Below are 20,102 nucleotides of genomic sequence, written 5' to 3'. Positions count from 1 at the left end.
TCTGTGCTGGACACTGCCCCTGGGGGCTGTGTTGTTCTTCACACAGTCACTGTTCGATATCATTCACTCAATTGTAGGCTTGTTTGTTGCCCCCCTGGTGAGAGGTGAGCTCCACAGAGCAAGGTCCTTCTCTAACATGTTCCTACAACTCAATCTGTGACACAGAGCACAGGCCCCAGTCAGAGGAGAAGCTCATGGTTACTGTTGAACAATGGACAGGTGGTTGGATGGATGGCTGGATGATTGGCTGGATGAATGGATAGATGAATGGGTGGGTGAAACCTCCCATTTGTTCATGATTACCCTGATTTAAGCTTTGTGATAGGCTCTTTACGAAGAGTGTCTGTCATTCTTACAAAACCATGCATGGTATCATTTACGCCCATTTTAGAAATGAGGAAAAGGAAGCTTGGAATGACCAGGACTTTGACTATCCCAAGGACACTTCATGATTGGGTGTTGCTTCCAAGATTCAAACCCACACCTGCATGAACCCAGATCTCATCACCTTTCCACCACTCAGCAGTCCCTCTCCTAAGGAATCAGTTATTCTACTTCTTCACATCACCCTTTGAATCAGTGGAAGAAAAGCCTTAAAAAGCTAAAAAAACTAAAAGAAAATTAAACCATAGATTTATAACAGATGAATTTATGAAATTGAGTTAACTCAGTGAGATATTCTTTGTAAAAAAAATAGTAATAATAACCTTCAGAGAAGGTGAGACATTGATATTTCCCAAACTTCACGCACCTGAGTGAAAGTGCCTGTGGGTGAAGGAAGTCTGCCTCCCAGAGGAGGTGGGTGGTACTGCAGTGAACCCAGGTGTTCGGTAAACCAACAGGAACAGACTCACAGGATGTGAAGTTTTTGTACCTTGAAGAAGGAAAAGAAAAAGGAGAGGAGGAAGTGGAGAGAGAGGAAGAGGAGATAATGATGATCGCAATGATAATAAAAACCACAAGGATGACAACACAGGTTCACAATGATGTAATTTGCTTTATTATTTAGAGAGCACTTTTAGATTAATTTTACCTAAAGTCTTGTATTATTATTGCATTTTCAAAATTTTAGGGGGGCCCAAAAAACTCTGCGTGCTTGGTTTCTACAAACAGAGCACAGGCAGGCTAGGTTCTGGTTGATTCTCGCTGTCGTTTCCTGGTCCAATGCCAGGTTTATCAGGTGACACATTTCCTCATTTATGGGAGGGATTAAGGTGACATCCAGGAGAATAAAAGGAGGAGTTCTGGGTGCTCCCCTCCAGATTGAGTTCCTTCTTCAAGGCTACATCGGAGACCAGCCAATAATAGCTGCCTCCACCATGAAGCTGGTGACAGTCCTCATGCTGGTGGCCCTCCCCCTTTACTGCTATGCAGGTGAGCAATGACAGGGAGGGCAAGCATTGGGATAAAGGGATAAAGGTTGTTTTCAGGGCATCTGTGGAAGAATTCCAGTTCCCCAAACCCCAGTACAGGACAGCCCCAGTATAATGTGTCAGGGTGTAATAGCCCAAAGGATTACCATTAATTCTGGAAAATTAAGGTAGTTTCCTCATGGGCTGTGCCTCTACCACGGAGCTGCATGTAGCATCTCATGCCATTCAGGGCAGATCACCATCATCACAGGTACCATGAAAACTAGGCTGGGTTTGGGGATTGAATATTAGAACTAGATATTTCAGTGGGACAAAGGAAAGATATGCTTTGATGACCCCCTGACATTTGCACTAGCTGGGTTTCCTGAAAGAGGCACTCAAGGAGTTTCCTCAAATGTGGAAGGAAAAGGGAAACCTCCCAGGAGAAAAGACTCAGGCTACAGGTGTGACCCAGTGTCCTGAATCAAGTGGGGGTCTACTCTCCACACATTTTCAGAGTTGATTTGAGCCTACTGGGATGCCCCTTAGCTCCCAGTCTCTTCAAGATCAATGCTCACTGGGGAGAGCTCACATCTTCTGGAGGTCTCCTTCCAGCAGTGAAGATCCAGAGGGAGGAAAATGCCCTGGAAGCCAGAATATGATCTTCGATAATAGATCACCTACGTACTGTGTCTTGTTTAATTTACCAAGATCTTTTAATCTCCCACCTCATTTTTCCTGAAATACATGCAGATATGCTAAAGTTGATATGCTTAAGGTCAACTGAATAGAAAACTGCAGAGTCAAGAATTCCTGCTCTCCTGAATCCAATTCCAGAGCCCTTTTCCCTACTCAACTCAAGTGGCCACAACAGATCACAACCCTGAGCAAGGATTTTATTTGTGCACTATTTTTTGTTGCAGAAAATCATTAGTGTCAACAGAGCTAGTAGACAATATTCTAAACCCAACACATCTACAATACTGGGAAATCCTACTTGATGCTCTGAATGATAATAGTGAAGCATCACATGACTCTGAAAAAAGAAAGACCAGATAAGGTTTAATATGTTGCACTGTCAGAGCATCTCATTTCTCAGGCATCCTCCTCAATCGTGGTTATATAATGTTGGGCTTCTCTGGGTCATGGAGGCAGGAAGGTGGGGGAGGGCAGATGTTTTAGGGCTTAAAGGAAAACCCAGATCCTGAGTTTACTCTCCTAGGATTGAGATCTCAAGACCATTCACCATAATCTTTCTGAATGCATGTCTCTACTGGGATGTAAGAAAATGACAAACATCATCGTTATGCTCCAAAAGGGGTTTGTACTTCCATAATTGAGCCCACTTTTGCATGCTTTCCTCCCAGGTTCCGGCTGCCAACTTCTCGAGGATGTGATTGAAAAGACAATTAATCCTGATCTGTCCACGACTGAATATATAGCAGCTCTTCAAGAGTTCATATCAGATGAGGCCACTGCAAAGGCTGCAGAGGAATTCAAGCAATGTTTTCTCAACCAGTCAAATGAAACTCTGACCAATTTCAGAGAGATGATGGTAATTTCAGTTTTTTCTTACGAGCTTTTAAACCACTGGACGGGGGAAGCAGACTCTAAGTTTGTCACTAATTGTGCCAAATCAATGGTGAACATGCCTTATTTTATCTCAGTGAATTTAATTGTTGGTGAGTCGGACGACTTTGACACCAAGAAAGCCATCAAGGCCCCAGTGCTGATTCGCCTCTTCACTTTGTCAAATCTTTAGTGAATAATAAATGAAAAAGACAAAGAGGGAAAAGATCGCTCAGGAAAACTCTTACCTAACTCTCAGCTCCCCACTTCTCTCTCTCACACACTCGCACACACACACACACGTACACACACACACGCTTTCTATCAAAGTAAAAAACATCTGATTCTCAAGAAGCCCCTCTTTTGCAGGAGCAATCAGCAAAAAAGATCCCCTTCTTCATAGTTAGTGCTACTTCCAGTATTAACTTTCTTGGATGTCAGATGTGTGTGGACAAACCCAGGAAAACAATGAGAAGAAATGTCTGTTTTTCGGAATTTTACTTTGTAAGAGAGAAGTGAATATCTAAGTGATGTCTCTGTGTTTGTTTTCCAGCATATAATTTACAATAGTGTTTGGTGTGCTCCATTTTAACTTTCCACAAGACCCTTGGCTCAGAAAACTACAGAGAATGGTCAGAAACCGACTGCCGATTGCTATAAATCACAATTTTTCTTTCTTTTTTGTCTTTTGATCTACAAACTGTAAAACAATTGTTGAAACCTCATTTACATTTTCATTTCAATAAAGTATCTGCAATCCTAAAGTTCTTTTTTTGTTATCTGATTAAAATGGAGGCTTCAGAGAGCCTCATATATCACACATGCGTGTGCTCACGCACGCACACACACGCACACACAATTATTCATTAAGAACTTGTGTGTGAAGGATAGAAGAATCTGAAAAGCCCTTGTTCCTTCCCATCTGTAGCCTGACCTTGACCCTCTCTCTAGAAAGGTGACTTTCCTTCCTTATCACCCCATCCCCCCTGGGACTAGTTCTGACACCCTCGGGCGCTGAGGTTCTGCTGGTTGGCTCCTGCTCAGGTTCCTGATTCACTGCAGGCTTCATCTCCACTCTGAGCCCTGAGCACCAGGGTGAGGCTCCTCTCTTAGCTCCCTCTGCCCCGATCCAAGAGTACAGGGCTGGGACTAGAGGCAGCAGGGAGGTGACTCCTGCAAAGCAGGGATAAATCCGGTCTTGATTTTAAAATTTGATATATGGCATCAAATTTGATTTTTAAAAATCTTTTATTAACATGTTATTTACCCTAATTATTGAGATTTTTGGTGCTCCCTTAAATTGTGTGATGCCTTATAGACCTGTCCCTGCATGTGGCAATGTGGTCCATTTGCTCATTCCCACACTGACCTGCAAAGCAATGAATGTTGAAGGAAAGGTGTGTGTTCTGTAGGAATAAAGCAAAGCAACTGAGTTGTCATTGAACCTGAGCTCTCCTTATTTTATTGGTCCCCACAATCCTGTCACCAGTGATAAGTTAGTGCCACCCTTTCTGCTCACATCTCAGCAGGACCCTCTTCCTTCCTGGGCTGTCCTCTCACCCGGGAAGACCCCTCACCCTTTCTCAGGACAATTCAGCTCCCACCAGGGCTGGCTCTTCCACCAGGCATAACATGTACAGGGAATTAGGCACACAATACCTTCAGGGTATCACAAAAATGTTGTAAATTCTCTAAAAATATTAACCAAAAGTGACTATGGTATTAATGAAGATATACCAAAGAACCAGTGTGAGGTATATTCATCTTTATAACAGTGGAGTTGTAAGATATAATATTTAATATATTTTTTTCATACAAGTAGTCAAAAGTATGTGATTCCCAAAACTCATAATGTTTTGACCCTCCCACCACCCTTCTCCAAAACACCTCAGGATCTGTGACACCATTAGGCCCAGGCAAATGGACCCTTTCCCGGGGCCCACATCTTAAGAGATCTCACATATTATACGTACACACACACACACACACAAATACACATTATTACTTATTAAGAATTCATGGGCCATGCTTAGTTCTTGGTGCTTCTGGTACACCCCCATTGGGGAAGGAAGAGATGTTGGATCTCGCTGTTCCCCAGAAATGGGGCCTCAGTCCACCCTCTCTTTCTTGGACCCCAAGATGAAAGGAAAAAGAATAGATCACATCCAGGAACTGAAGATGGACGATAGGATATATAGCAGTTCGCATCTGCTCAGCGATGGGCCCTGGCCCATGTGAGGAGGGGTGTGGATATTTTTCCAATGAGGAGTGGACATTTTGATGGAGCAGCAGATGGCTATGTATGGCCCTGTGATGGGGGACTCAGAAGGAGAAACATGACTGTAGTCACTCAAATTCCCACTCTCTAGTGGACTGGTCACCGGTTTAGCAGGGAGGAAAGGCCTCAGGATGCTGAGCAATGTCAGTTCCAAGGAGATATCTTCCCAGGAGTGCAGAATTGGATATAAATGTTTACATCTGGCAGGCCCGGGAAAGCCCCTTCCTCATCCTTAGTCTCAGCACTTTGACCACTTTGGCCTCCATCTGCCTCAGGACATCACTGAGCTCCACCAGGGGAGTGAGAGCACCTGGTCATGTGTTTCCTGGTGGCACCACTCATCTGATGATATAAGTGGAGAGTGCCAGTCGGAGGGGCTTATACCTACATCACTATTCAGAGTGATGAAGTGAATGAAGGTAGATTGCTTTGAGAGCACAAGCAACTGCCAAAGTGTCAGGCAGATTGGAGTGTTGAAAGAAATACTGGAGACAGGCACAAAGGGAATCAGCAGCTCCAGAATGCCTGTGCCAAGTGGCAGGTGGCTGAGGGTCCAAAAATAAAAGGTTGTCTCCGAGGTAGTTCCCATAGTCAAATATGTCAGATCCATTCAGTTGAAAATGGACCCTAACACCAAGTAAGGCAATGTAGCTGAATGCTCCCAAAACTGCCCAGGGAATGAACATTCCAGAGAAAGGATTCAAAGTAGCTTGAGGGTGATGAGAAAATCTGAAAAGGATCTTTGAGGCATAAGCTGCCCAGCGAAGCCTCTACCTAAAGACCACTGGGAAACTCATTGCTGACCACTGGAGCGTTGGCTCAGTGAGGGGAGAGGGTGCATATGACTCCACAGTGACTCAGGTGGGGAAAACAGAGAGATGCCAGTTTGTTTAGTGGAGTTGTCAATGATGACTTTTGAATTTCCCAGGGAAAAGCCCAATCTAGTCAAGACTCAAGTGGGGAAAAAGTGAACGTTCACAGCGATGTTCAGTGTCCTGATGGAAGGAGGAGATTACCTCTGCACATTGTTTAGGGGAACGTATATCCCACTGGGGATTCCCTAGTGGAATGAAAATTCCCTGTCACGGGCATGGATGGATCTGAGGACCTGAATCAAGATGAGATGAAGTGTTGTGGAGTCAGAGGTCTGGAACAGTGCCTCAGCTCAAGGGACACTGGTGGGCAATGGATCCTGAGCCCAGCACTGATTGTGTGAGGAGATCCATGGAGAGCATGAACACTGACAAAGTTATTACTCCAGGGACTCGCCCTTAGCTTCAGGTTTTGGTTGGTGGTCTACAGACCACTGAATGACAGTGTGCAGGCCTAGTACTCTGAGAGTACTCTGGGTAGAAATTTCATTAAAGATATAATGGCTGTTATCGTCCCAAATCTGGGGAGGGAAATGGACATCCAGATTCATGAAGCCCAAAGAAGCCCACTCACATGAACTGAAGAAATCTACACTGAGACACCTTATGATCAGATTGTCAAAATCAAAAACAAAGAGAATATTGAAACTACCAGTTGAAAAGCAACTCATCACACATGTCCCATAAGACTATCAGTGGATGTTTCAGCAGAAACCTTGCAGACCAGAAGAGAGTGGGATGATATAGTGGGATGATATATTCAAAGTGCTGAAAGAAAATACAGCCAATCAAGGATACCATACCCATCAAAACTATCCTTAAAAATAAAGGGCAAGATTCAACAATTCTACTTTTAAGAAATTATCACAAGAAAATTGGTAACAATATGCACAAATAATTTTACTTCTGTGTACATATAATTTCAACAGCCATGTGATGGAAGAGTAGACACACCTTAATGATCATATGGCCGAAGATGGGAAACTATACAAAATGAACTTCAAATTTAAAAACGAAAAGGTTTGAAACCAATATGTACTGGAGGACAGCCCTTTTCAAGTCCCTGCTTCAAACCATTCAGTTCTTTAACATTGTTCTCAAACTAAAGTTTAAAAGCCTTATGAAATATAAATGATAGATAAAGACCTTCCCAGAAAAACAAAAGCTGAGGGATTTCATCACTCTCAATCTACCTTACAAATAAGGCTAAACACAATTTTTCATGTAGAAACAATAAGATGCTAAAGAGCAACACAAACGCATTTGAAAGTATAAAGTCATGGGTAAAAGTAAATATATAGACAAATATAGAATATTGTAATACTGTAATGGTCACGTGTGAATCACTTTAATTCTAGTATAAAATTTAAAAGACAATAGTACTAAAAATAAGTATAAATACAAAAATAAGTTAAGGGATACACAATGTAAAAAAAGGTAAAATGAGATATCCATAGTATAAAGTGTGAGGCAGTAGAAGGAAAAGTGAAGAGTTTATCTATGCAATTAAAATAGAGTTGTTATAAGGTTCAAACAGGATAACTAAAATATGCTTTTTGTAAGTTACATGGTAACCACAAAGAAAATATTTACAGAAGATTCGAAAAAGAAAAAGAAAAGGGAAACAAAGCAAATTACTGCAAAAAATCAATGAATCCCAATGAAAAACCACAAGAGAGGTAGAGATGAACAAAACAATGACAATCAGAGGGAAAACAAGGAAGATAATAGCAATAGTATGTTTTTCAATATCAATAATTACTTTCAACCCTAAATGGATTAAACTCTCCAATCAAAAGACATAGTGTGGCTGAATGGATAAAAAAAAAAAAAGATTCAACCAAACGCTGTCTACAAGAAACTCATTTTATATTTAAGGACACACATAGGCTGAAAGTGAGAGGATGGAAAAAGATACTCTATGCCACTAGTAACCAAAAGAAAGCAGGATTGGCAATACTTATTTCAGAATAAAATAGATGTTAAGTCAACAACTATCATAAGAGACAAAGAAGGTCATTATATACTGATGAAAGGGTCAATTCATCAAGAAGTTTTAACAGTTATAAATACTTATGCACAGAAGGTCAGGGCATCTAACTATATCATGTAAACATAGACAAAACTAAAGGGAGAAATAGACAACCATACAAGAATAGTAGGAGAATTTAATACCCTACTCTCAATTACGGATAGAACGTCCAGACAGAAAATCAATAGAAAATCTGGACATGAGCAACACTATAGGTCAAACAGATCTGATAGACAATACAGAATATTCTACCCAACAGCAGCAGAATACATATTCTTCTTGAGTGCACAGGGAACACTTTCCAGGAGTGATCACATATTAGGTCCAAAAACAGGTCTTAAGACATTTAAGATGACTGAAATCATACCATGTATCTTTTCCCACCGCAGTGCATTAAAACTAGAAATCAATAACAGAGGTGTGAAATAATAGGACATATATATTGGTATCTGCCTGTGGACCTTGGCACAGAGATCCTAAGACCCTTGTAATTTCCTTGGTGATAAGAGCACTAGGAGCATCTTTTTTCTAATATTTGGTCTTTAACCCCATTTCTTCACACAGAGCTCTAAAATCCCTTGGAATTCCCTGGGTGAGAGAAGCAACTTTTGTTCTAATAAGACACCTCTTGGTGGGCTCCTGGAGAACTTCAGGATGGTGGCTGGTTACCAGAAAACCAAGCCATGCTTAGAAGCTTGGAACTTGCAGCCCCACCTCCATTCTTGTGGAAAGGGAGACGGGCTGGACACTGAGTTAATGATTGATCATCGTTTGTAAAGAAGTCTCCAAAAATCCCAGTAGTATAGGGTTTGGGGAGATTCTGCATTGGTGAACATATGGAGAAGGTGGGAGATTGGCACACCCAGAGAGGGTCCGGAAGCTCTACACCCCTTCCCAAAAACCAGGCCCCTTCCCCTATGCATATCTTGCATCTTGCTGTTCCTGAGTTATATTCTTTTATGAAAAATTGGTGATCTAGTAAGTAAAATGTTTTCTTGAGTTCTGTGACCCATTCTAGCAAATTAATTGATCCTTAGGAGCAGGATGTGGAATCTCTGATTTATAGCTGGTTGGTTAGAAGCACAGGAACAACTTCGACTTGTGATTGGCATCAGAAGGCTGGGAGGGGAGTCTTACAGAGCTGAGCACTTGACCTGTGGAATCTGATGCAATTTCCAGGAAGAGTATGTCAAAATTGAGTTAAATTGTAGGACATCCAGTTCTTGTGGGAGAATTGACTGATGTGGAAAAAATGCCACACATCTGGTGTCAGAAGTACTGTGTGTGTGAGGAAAGGAGGAACCCAGGAGTAGTTTTCCCACTCAAGAGGGAAAACTGTAACATTGGTAAATAAGTGGAAATTAAAGGACACACTCTCTAAAAATCATTGGGTCAAAGAAGAAATCAAAAATGAAAGTATAAAATATCATGAGAACTTCATGGGTCGTCGGTGGATTCCTCTGTGTATTCAGTGTATTGGACAAAAGTCATATTTGCAGATTTTTTCTTATAAACCTTTCTCTACTTTGGTCTCTTTTTGAGATGATTGGAGGATATGCTCTTATGCTTCCTAGAGACTCTCTGCTTTGATTGAGAGGATCAGGATCTGTGAGACACATCCTTAATCTCTTGAAATATCATCCTAGGGTGATATCATCTTCCTCTATCAACATTGTCTTCTTACAGCCAACTGTGGACACATCATATTGCCTGGAGGCCCTAAGCTCTCTGATCACCTCAATCCCATTTGCACTGAGCTGCAGCCCTTACAAGGGCCTGTCTTCCTTTTTTTCATTTTTATTCCTGAGTTTGTTTCCAACTCAGTGTCAGGCAATTAAAAATCAACAACCTCCTAGGCATACTTTGGACTCCATTTTTTATCCAACCTTGAATATGATGGCCTGTCAGTTTCTCCTGCAGGATTGCCAAATGCTCTCAGAGAAAAACCAGCCCCAAATGTGGGACTCTCCTCCCGATGCCTATATGCTTCCTTGATATAGGCCTAGTAATTCTTCATGCTCTTGATAGCACTGCGTGTGTTATCTCCAGCTTTTCTAGTTGTCTTCAGCAAGATGTTTGTTCAGTTTATCCATCTGCAATTAACAGGTCCCCAGTGGATCTGTCATGCTTTTTCTACGACTTTTTCCTGCCTGTCTTTCTTATTCTGCACTGGCTGGGGTGTTTTTTAAATCCATTTTTCTTCTACTGGTCTGAAACTTATACATACTCCAGATATTTTCATGCATAGATATCATTTTTGTTTCACTTTATTTTTTTTTATGATCTTTGACTCCAGGTACCAGGGTTGAGTCAACACCACTCCACAGTTTAGGATCTCCCTTCGTTATTGATTCACTTAAGGCTCCTCCCATTATATTTGTTATTCACTCTTATTTCTATTTTCCTCAACTGTTCAATGGGGTTATAAATGTCTTACAGTTTCTCTGATTCCACAAGAGGTTGGTGTTAAACTGTAAGGAAGGATTATGTGCCTGTGGGTACATTCATGAAGCTGGTCATTTCTGTTCTCATTTTATGCCAAGGTCACATGAAAGTCAGTAGACCAGGACGGTAATAGAGCTCCGCAGCCTGGGTTCACAATTGCCATGTCACGTTTTGTGGCACTTAGTGAGCTCCAAGAATCGTGCTTTCTTTTGATTCAGACTCTTTCTTAGAAGAGTCAGAAGACACACTCTGCCTTCCATTAGCTAGCTCAACAATAATTTAATTAGGAATTTCTACATTCCATTTTATTTGCTGAATTCTGTGCAAATATGCCCACTGATTTTATCCTTAGTTTAACTTCCTCATCACCATAGAGTGAGTGTTTGGTTGGTGTGAGTCATAATAATTGAGACCCCTCGCCCCCAAAAGGATGTTTTTAATCAGTGTTCTAAGCTTGACTTGCAGAGAAAAATGAGAGAAAAAAAGTCAAATATTTATGTCCTGAGATAGCATATTCTCTTCTTTGTAGGGAAACTCAACTAGAAACCCAAGTTCAGTTCAGAAACTAGAATCTGGATTCCAGTTGAAAGATTAAAATGAACTTCGATGATATTAATTTGTTTAACAAATATATATGAGTATCTGTTATCAACAAAGTATGATATTGGATACTTTGTGTGCTGCAAAAGTAAATCACTAATAAAATCCATGACCTCTGAGTAAGGTTTTAGTTCCTAGGGTTATGGACCAGCGGATATATGCTTTCTGATCCCAGACTCAGAACCCATATGTTTTCTCCTTACCATATCCAGTATCATCTCTGACATTGGTTGAGCTACCGTATCCCTTAGTAATTATAAAAGGCTTTTTTTGCTGTTTTTTTATGTCCTTAATTTATTTTTATGCTTTCTTCTCTTCATCTGTTTAATGAGTATGAAGTTGTCCCAAAATGGAGGTTAACAATTGACATATTCTTTTATTTCTCTTCATATTTTTCTCTACTTCTGTCCTTTACACTCCAACCCTGGGAGGAAAGTCAGTCTCAGCCAGGGGTGAAGACCTTCCACTTCCTGAGCCATGGGAGATTCCAGGACGATGCACCGTGCACAATCCCTAAACCTGTCATCTGTATGACATTGTTATTACTTGATCTGTCCTTTGGCCAAGTTAGATGGGTTCATTCAAGTGTACGTTGTATGTAGGAATATATGATGATGGAAATGTCGAACATGGTTAGAGGGAGACAGTGGGACTTTCAGAAACACACTACAAATGGGTTTTTTTTTCTCAGTGCAGCTGGGTAAAGTAGATGCTTTATTCTTCCCTGCTACATCTATGGCACCTGATAATTACCAATTATTGATCCCTAAATCACAACAGTCTCCTTTACCTCTCATGAACAAGTGACACAAGATAGACCTCTAAGAATTCTAATGATTTCTTATTGACCACATACAAATCTCTCAGGATTTCTAGTCTACAATGTGTGCATAGTGCTATCTGACACGCCTTCTTTCCCACACTGCTGGAATACTGTCTCAATCCCCAAGGTAGATCCTGTCTGAGAATCTGTATAAATCCAAAGATTTCTGCTAGGACTTTAGCCCTCTCTTGCACTTAGGACCCATGGAGCATTTATATCATGGCTAAGATTTGTTGACTCTTCTTCACGCCTCTGACCCCATACAAATAGGCTGGATTCTATTCCCTACAAGAAAATCAGGTGCAGATTTCCTAATCTTGGTTTTACCTGGTTGTAGTTCCTCTTCCTTCTCCAGAAGTTCATGTTGCACAGGAACCAGCCTGCAGCGCAATCAGATCTTCCTTTATTTTGACTCCGTGTAAACTAGCTGAAGTTTGACTATTACTCCAACCTAAATGCTTCATTATTTCTCTTCATGTCCTGCCCTCCAAGAAGCCTCTTCTGAATTTTCCCTGATTTAGGTGGCCATTTTCTATGCTCCCATGATTCCTTACGCACATCTGTTTGCAAGCCCTTGAGCACATCTACATCCAAGTCCTTGTTTGGTATTCTATTGTATTCAATACAATGGTGATGAATGAACATATTTATGGGTCTGTTCTCCCCACAAGATTTGGGAATCCTTGGGTGAACAATTTTAAATCTTTTAAGTACCAAGTCTAGCACAGTAATGGAATAATCAGTTTTTCTTAAACTGAATATAAGTTTGAACCTCTACGTGGCACCGTTTCATGTAGAATCTTGACTCTCCCTGGACACTCGCAGTATACCATTGGCCACTAGGGGGAGCCCTCATGTGCCATTCCTGGATATAATGTTCTAAATGACTAAAAGGAACGTTTCAGAGATTTCTATGAGGTCAAAACAGCTGGTCAGCTTTTCTCCTTTTCACAAAAGAGGGCTCTGCACTGTCATGGCAGATGTATTAATCTACTGTCTCCTCAGATTTCATAGCCACAGAGCAAGAGATAAGAATTGTGGCCAACAGAGGCTTATGAAACTATGAGACAGAAGGCGAGTAGAGAGAAGATTACCAGTGTCCATAGTGGGTGGAGGAATAAAGGGGGGGATATGTGGTTATGTTGGTGGTTTGTAGGAGGAAAAGGTAGTAAAAATTTGAAATATGAAGGTATAGAGTAAGTGAATATGACTCAAAAGTGCTTTATTTGGAGAGGAATGAGATTTCCTGGATGGTTCATGTTGCAAGTATAATCTAAATAAGGCACACTGCTGAGTGTTTAACACACATACTATTATTTAATCTCTATGACTTTCAGCTAAGAAAGTGTAAACTCCATTTACAAAGACTTAAAAGGATGACTTGGCTCTCCCAGCCTAACATAGTGACATAGCCCAGATCTGGAAAATTAGGTCCACACTTCAAATTCTTTTTTCTACCAATTGGCTTCTCTGCCTCTCCCTATTTTTCTTGACTAGGCATCAGGACCCCAATTAGTGGTGTCCTACAGATTGACTAATTCTAAACTGGATATAGAACGTTGGACTACATTTTTCCCTTAAATAGTACTGGAACATCTTTCTCTCCTGATGCTGCAACTGTCTCCTCTGGAATTATCTCCTTCATGTCACTATAAGCAAATCTAGGCACCTTTGGGTTACTCAGCACAAAACCAAATGTCAAAAAGATATTTAGAGGGAGTTATATTTACTTAAAAACCAAACAAACTGCCCTTAACCACCACAAGCCCATGATATCACCGTTATCTGTCAGTCAAAGCACCTGACCACAAAGGAAGTCAACAAATAAAACAACTGACCTGGTGTTGGATCAACAACACAGACATGTTCTGAGCATGAGTTTAATCTCTGTCCATCTTCCTTTTAAATCTCGAAATATATAAACAATGATTTTAAACAACTGCAAAAGAACAAAGCAGTATACTCCACACTGTGGCGGAAAAAAGAAGGTGATAACCTTTTGATTCGAGGGTTGAAGATTTTCTGACAGAGAACAGGAAAGATGAAATGTACAAAAACAGAACTAAAGAGAGACTCTACAAGATGGCAGCATAAGCGGACTCTGAACTCACCTCCTCCCATGGACACAGCAGACTTACAATTAATCTTGGAACAATTACCCCTGAGACAGAACTGAAAACTGGATAAGAGGAACCCTTGCAACAAACAACAATCCTGACTGAGGTGGAAGAGGCAGAAATTCCCTTCTGGAGACAAAAAAAATTATGCCACCTTCACAAGCCACAATGCTTCACAGCTGCCTGGGAGAAATCCAAAGGTGCACAGGCTTCCCTGGAGGAGTGGGAGACCTGAGCCAGAGAGCATTGCCACTATAAGCATTTTTTGGACCCAGCACAACCAAGACAAGTGTCATAAGATCTGGCTTTGCTGGCTACTAACAACAATGGGGAATACCCCCAGAAAAGCTGGGACATAAAGAAATTAAAGCTGGCTCCTAAAGGGCCTATGCACAAATTCACCCATTTTGGAAAGCAACCTAAAATCACCAGAAAGAGAAGTGCACAGTCCTTTGGTGAAAAGAGACTCCCCTGATATGTTCTGGGTGCATCTTGGTGAGAGGTGAAACGTCTCCAGGGACTGGGATATTGATGGCAGTCGTTGTTGTGACATGGTGTGGGTGTGCTGACCCAGACACTGACAGATGCCGTTGGAGTTCTCCCTGTGGCCTGATAGCCACATAGGTTTTATTTTGTCTTTTACATAGATTTACTCAAAGGTAAAGAAAAATCTTTCATTATTTCTTTATCAAGAGCAGACTAAAAGTCTGTGAAAATTATTCTTTGGCGAGAAAATCAAATTCTAATTTTGCACCAGCTTACTTTTGATATTAAAACTCGTTTACTTAATTAAATTCATTTTAATCTTAGCCAACTTGACCATGCACAAAACTCTTTTCTTACAGTTTTTCTTCCATAAACCTTCTATAACCTTTTTAACAAAAATATCTTTATTTCTTATACCTTCTTTACTGAAAACATACACCTTACTTTCCTTGGATGCAAAGACGTTTTCCTTATTAATTTTTAGGAGCTTTAATCACATATATTAATTGGAATTTTAACCCTTAGAAACCTTAATTTTTAGTGAAAACTAAGAAGTAAGCAATTATGAACTTTCTTTTACATTAGTATTCTGCAGCTTGGCAAGTTTATTAATACTTCTTATAATTTCTAGAAACATGCTACTTCATTGTACAACCCTTTTTTTTTTTGGTGAGAAAGACTGGTTCTGAGCTAACATCTGTGCCCATCTTCCTCTATTTTGTATGTGGAATGCTGCCACACGTGGCTTGAGAACAGTGCATAGGTCCACACCCAGGATTCGAACCTGCAAACCCCAGGCAGCCAAAGCAGAGCACATGAACTTAACCACCATGCCACTGGGCCAGCCCCCGGAGTACAATCTTTTTAATAAAACACAAGACATGTTTACTAATAGATCCAAATATCTTTCAGTTTCTCTGTAATAAGAAGCCAAAAGTAGATAAACCTATACTAAGCAATCAATGTCTAATATTTTATCTTATTTGGAAATGACCCAGATATTCAATAAATTTCTATTATTTAACTTAATTTAACAAAACTTGAAGGTTTCAAGTCACCAAAAGCTTTTGAAATTATTTTAAGTACATATACCATACCACATAATTATTGTTTAAAAGTTCACTCAAAAAATTTCATCTTATTTACATCTATTTCATTTGTTTCCAATAATTATGTTTATATTACTGAGGAAAATTTCATGAGACATTAGATAAAATTAGCTATCATTTTAAGTTATTATTTTGCTGGCAAATTTGTAACAGAGATAATGAGTTTATTTGACTAGTAAACCCAGGCTGCATGTTTGCATCACATTCAATGCTGATAACTCTGACGACATGCTTATTTTAATCAAATCAACAAACTAAATAAGGTTTCATTTACTAAGGATTACTTTATATCACATTAACTTGAAAAACATTTGGGTTAGTTTCTATTACATTTAGAAGTAATTTATATAAGCGCTTACTTTAAGCCAATTAAATAGAGCTCTTAATTTTGACAATACCATCTGCAGGTAGAAAAATATCTCACATTGTATGGGCTGAGGTAACCCTACTGACTTCCTTTAGCATCTTTAATTAACATTGTCTGTAGGGCAGATTTATATGCTGTCTTGCAATATCAATGTTGGGGGAAAGTTCCTCCAGTGAGACACAATGTCTATCTCCAAATACAATTTATAATACAATCATGCAAATGAGGTATAATCACTTAAGTCCATCAGCTGCTATACCTCTAATCATAGCTTTCATTAGGACTTGATCAAGTTTCATCTTATAATATCGGGTAGGTGAAGCATTCCCAGCTAGAAATAACATCTATTATCAAAAAGCAACAACAACAACAACAATAAAACCACTCAGGCAAAGTTGAGATAAACTTTTCATATAATATTAGCTCAAATATTCCAACCTTTATAATCCTATCAACTCTTAAGATGTTTAAGTTTTTTTCAACCTAATTGTAGCCTGAGTCAGGGTCTTCAGGCTAGTCATTATTTTTTTGTATTTTCTTTTTAATTTGGTCTTTTTATAGGTACCAATAAAACAATTATGATGCGAGCTCTCTAAAAACTTTTCCAATTTAGATGTTTTTCCAATTTAAATGATTCATCATCTGGCTATTGATGAGTAGGATCTTAATGGTGATTCAAACCAATAAGCCTTTTATGGCTTACCCATGGACGCAAGAGGTGTCCCCAAAAGACAGTGCAAAAGAAGCAGCCCTCACAACATCCAGAAAGTTCACTTCCAAAAATAGTCTAAGAAAGCAAAGGCCTTCCTTGCACAGGCAGAGTGCACTAATGAGCAATGCAAGTTGAGATGACAAAGACCTCATGGACTGGGCCCCCTTATGACAAACTTCCCTGAGAGCTGACACAGCTGGACAAAGAGAGTGTGTCTCAGAACCCTGGTCTATTTGACGGGCTGCCAAGATGCATGCCGGTACACACATCCTCTGGATAGCAGAGACCAGAGAGGTCACAAAGCCAACCTCTCATGACACAGAACAAGACAAAAGAAAAACACCTCATGACAGATGACACAAAGACAGAGACCAGAAAAAATAGTAATCATCTCTGGGAGGAGAAGGATCAATAGACCAATGAGTACTCAAACCAAATTTCCCAGAGTCACTGAGTCCAAGATGCTATCTTCACCAATATTTTCTCCTGCTAATCTAAATTTAGACAATGAAAAAATAATCACCACTCTCACTTCCATTGGACCCTTCAGGCAGAGATCTGGGAGACTGACATGGTAAGAACTCCTGCCTCCCACTGGCTCTTGTCAGAGGTCCAGGATCTCTCAGCTGCAGTAGTACCAGAGGTCTCATACCTTCTCTAACAGGATCAGTCATCTGCATGAATTGGGAAGTATGTGTTAGGGAACTGAACAGCTAGTTCTCACTTCTTTGCTTTGTACCCAGAGCCTTCCTGCTGAGCATCTCCCTTCTGGTTTCCCAGATGTCTGCTATTCACCACATTGAGGAAGAAGAAAGTAGGACTGAAAAGAAGGAAGTCAAAGACTTGGGGGGAAAGGTGGGACTTTTAACAACATACTGTCTACCTTGATCTCTGTTTTCCATTTGCTTTTCCCAACTGAGGTCAATATAAGCAAACAGTATTTCTGGCAGCCTCTGCTATAATCCTCTGGAATAACTATTTGGGAACTTCATACAAATCTGGCTCTCCGTAGTCATTCAGTGGCAGTAATTAGCATTCATAACACAGCTTATCTGAGTGTTTGTAATAACATTGTCTTTGTTTACATTGTATTCATGTTTCAATATGGATTTCATTTTATGTTTAAAGCTTGTTTCATAATACTTAGTTTGTTAAAAAGTAATTTGTTTATTAGAAACCATCACTGTAAAAATTGAACTTTTAGATTTGAATGCTAGAAATATTCTTTAAAGACTTACTTATATTGGTAAACAAATAATGACCCTTTGCTTTACTGGAATTGAGCAATATTTACACAGAACTTTAAATAGTTAATTTATTCTCCCTACAGTTCAATTTTATAAGCTGTTCAAAGAGTCTTTGAGATAATAGGATTTTAATTTATCCACCTTTTTCCTGAACTACTTATAATGTAACGCCTATAGGATAAAAATCTGTGATGGGGTCTAGGAATTTTTCATTTGCTTTGAAGATTTGCAGGTGATTCTGAAGTACAACCAGGTTTAGAATCCACTAGCCTAATACCATACCATTTTAATGGATTTTTTCTGTGTCATTTGTATATTGTACAACTTCAGTTTTTTGGTGTACAGTTCTATGAATGTGAAAAACATAAATAGTCGTATAACCACCACCACAATAAAAACATAAAACAGTTCCATTACTCAAAAATTCTCCTATACCCCTTTGAGTACACACATCCATTCACCCCCAGCCCCTGGCAACAACTTGTGTATTTTCTGTCCCTATAGTTTTGCCCTTTCCAGAATGTCATAAGTGGAATCATACAATATGTAGCCTTTTGAATCTGGATTCTTTGCTTAGCAGAGTGCATTGGAGGGTTATCCATGTTGACACAAGTATTGGTAGTTCCCCCCTTTTTATTGTTGAGTAGTATTCCATTGTATGGATATACCACCATTTTTGTCATTTGCCAACTGAAGGACATGTTCAATTTGGGGCCATTACAAATTTACATACAGGTTTTTGTGTGAACATGTTTTTATTTCTCTTGAGTGAATACCTTAGGTATGGGATTGCTGGTCATATGGCAAGTGTAGATTTAACTTTATTTGAAACTGCCAAACTGTTTTCCAAAGTGACTACTATTTTCCATTTCCACCAACAATGTATGAAAAGTTCTAGTTACTCTGCATCTTCACCAGCTCTTGGTATTGTCAGTATTTTTCATTTTAGCCATTCTAATAGATGTATGGTGGAACTCACACTAGTGTGAATTTGCATTTCCTTAACGGCAAATTATGTTTATTTTAACATCTTTCAAGTCTTTTGTCAATTTCTTTATGGGTTTCTGTTTTTTTCTTACTACTGAGTTTTAAGAGTATTTTATATGTTCTGGATATAGGTCCTTTATCAGATACAGGCATACCTCATTTTACTGCACCTTGCTTTATTGCACTTTGCTTTATTGTGCTTCACAGATGTTTTGTTTTTCACAAGACCCTCCACCAGCAAAAAGATTACAACTTGCTGAAGGCTCAGATGATGGTTAGCATTTTTTAGCAGTAAAGTATTTTTTAATTAAGGTATGTACATTGTTTTTTTAGACGTAATGCTATTGCAAACTTAATAGACTACAAACATAACTTTTATGTACATTGGGAAACCAAAAAATTTGTGCCACTCAATTTATTGCGATATTCACTTTACTGCAGTGGTCTGGAACCGAACCTGCAATATCTCTAAGATATGCCTGGATGTGACTTGTAGATATTTGCTCCCACTCTGTGGCTTATCTTTTCTTTCTCTTAACAGTGTCTTTCAAAGACCAGAAGTTCTTAATTTTGTATAAGTCCAATTTATCAATTTTTTTAATGGATCGTGCTTTTTGTGTCATATAAGAAATATTGGCCAAACCCAGACTCACAAACTTTTTCTCTTTCGCTGTCTTCTAGAAATTTTATAGTTCCAGGTTTTTGGTTAAGGTCTATGATCATTTTTAATAAGTTTTTGTGCATGGAACAAGGTATGTGTCAAGGTTCAGTTATTGCATGATTGTTCCAGCACCAGTTGTTGAAAAGGCAATCCTTCCTCCATTGAATTGCCCTTTCACCTTTGTCAATAATCAGTTTACTTTATATGTATGGATCTGTTTCTGTACTCTGTTCTGTTCCATTCATCTATATGTGTATTCTTTCACCAATACTACACTGTCTTGATTACCATAGTTTTATGATTAGTCTTAAAATCAGGTAGTAAAGAGTCTTCCAATTCTGCTTTTTCCATGATTGTTTTGCCTGCTCTAGTCCCTTTGCCTTTCCCACAAATTTGAGAATCATCTTGTCAATTTCTACAAAAAAATTCTGCTAGAGTTTTGATT

The 20,102-nt window shown here is 39.5% G+C and overlaps 1 protein-coding gene across 1 annotated transcript; it reads left to right on the top strand.

Moving 5' to 3' along the window:
* Positions 1-1,319: 1,319 nt before the first annotated feature.
* Positions 1,320-3,513, top strand: LOC131395512 (mammaglobin-B-like). Its single transcript, XM_058527379.1, has 3 exons — positions 1,320-1,374; positions 2,720-2,907; positions 3,475-3,513. The coding sequence occupies exons 1-3, from the start codon at positions 1,320-1,322 to the stop codon at positions 3,511-3,513; spliced, it is 282 nt and encodes a 93-aa protein (XP_058383362.1).
* Positions 3,514-20,102: the final 16,589 nt, after the last annotated feature.

The sequence above is a fragment of the Diceros bicornis genome, chromosome 31 (assembly GCF_020826845.1).
Source record: "Diceros bicornis minor isolate mBicDic1 chromosome 31, mDicBic1.mat.cur, whole genome shotgun sequence".
In the NCBI taxonomy this organism is placed as follows: Eukaryota; Metazoa; Chordata; class Mammalia; order Perissodactyla; family Rhinocerotidae; genus Diceros; species Diceros bicornis.
This window is presented reverse-complemented; position numbering and strand designations above follow the sequence as displayed.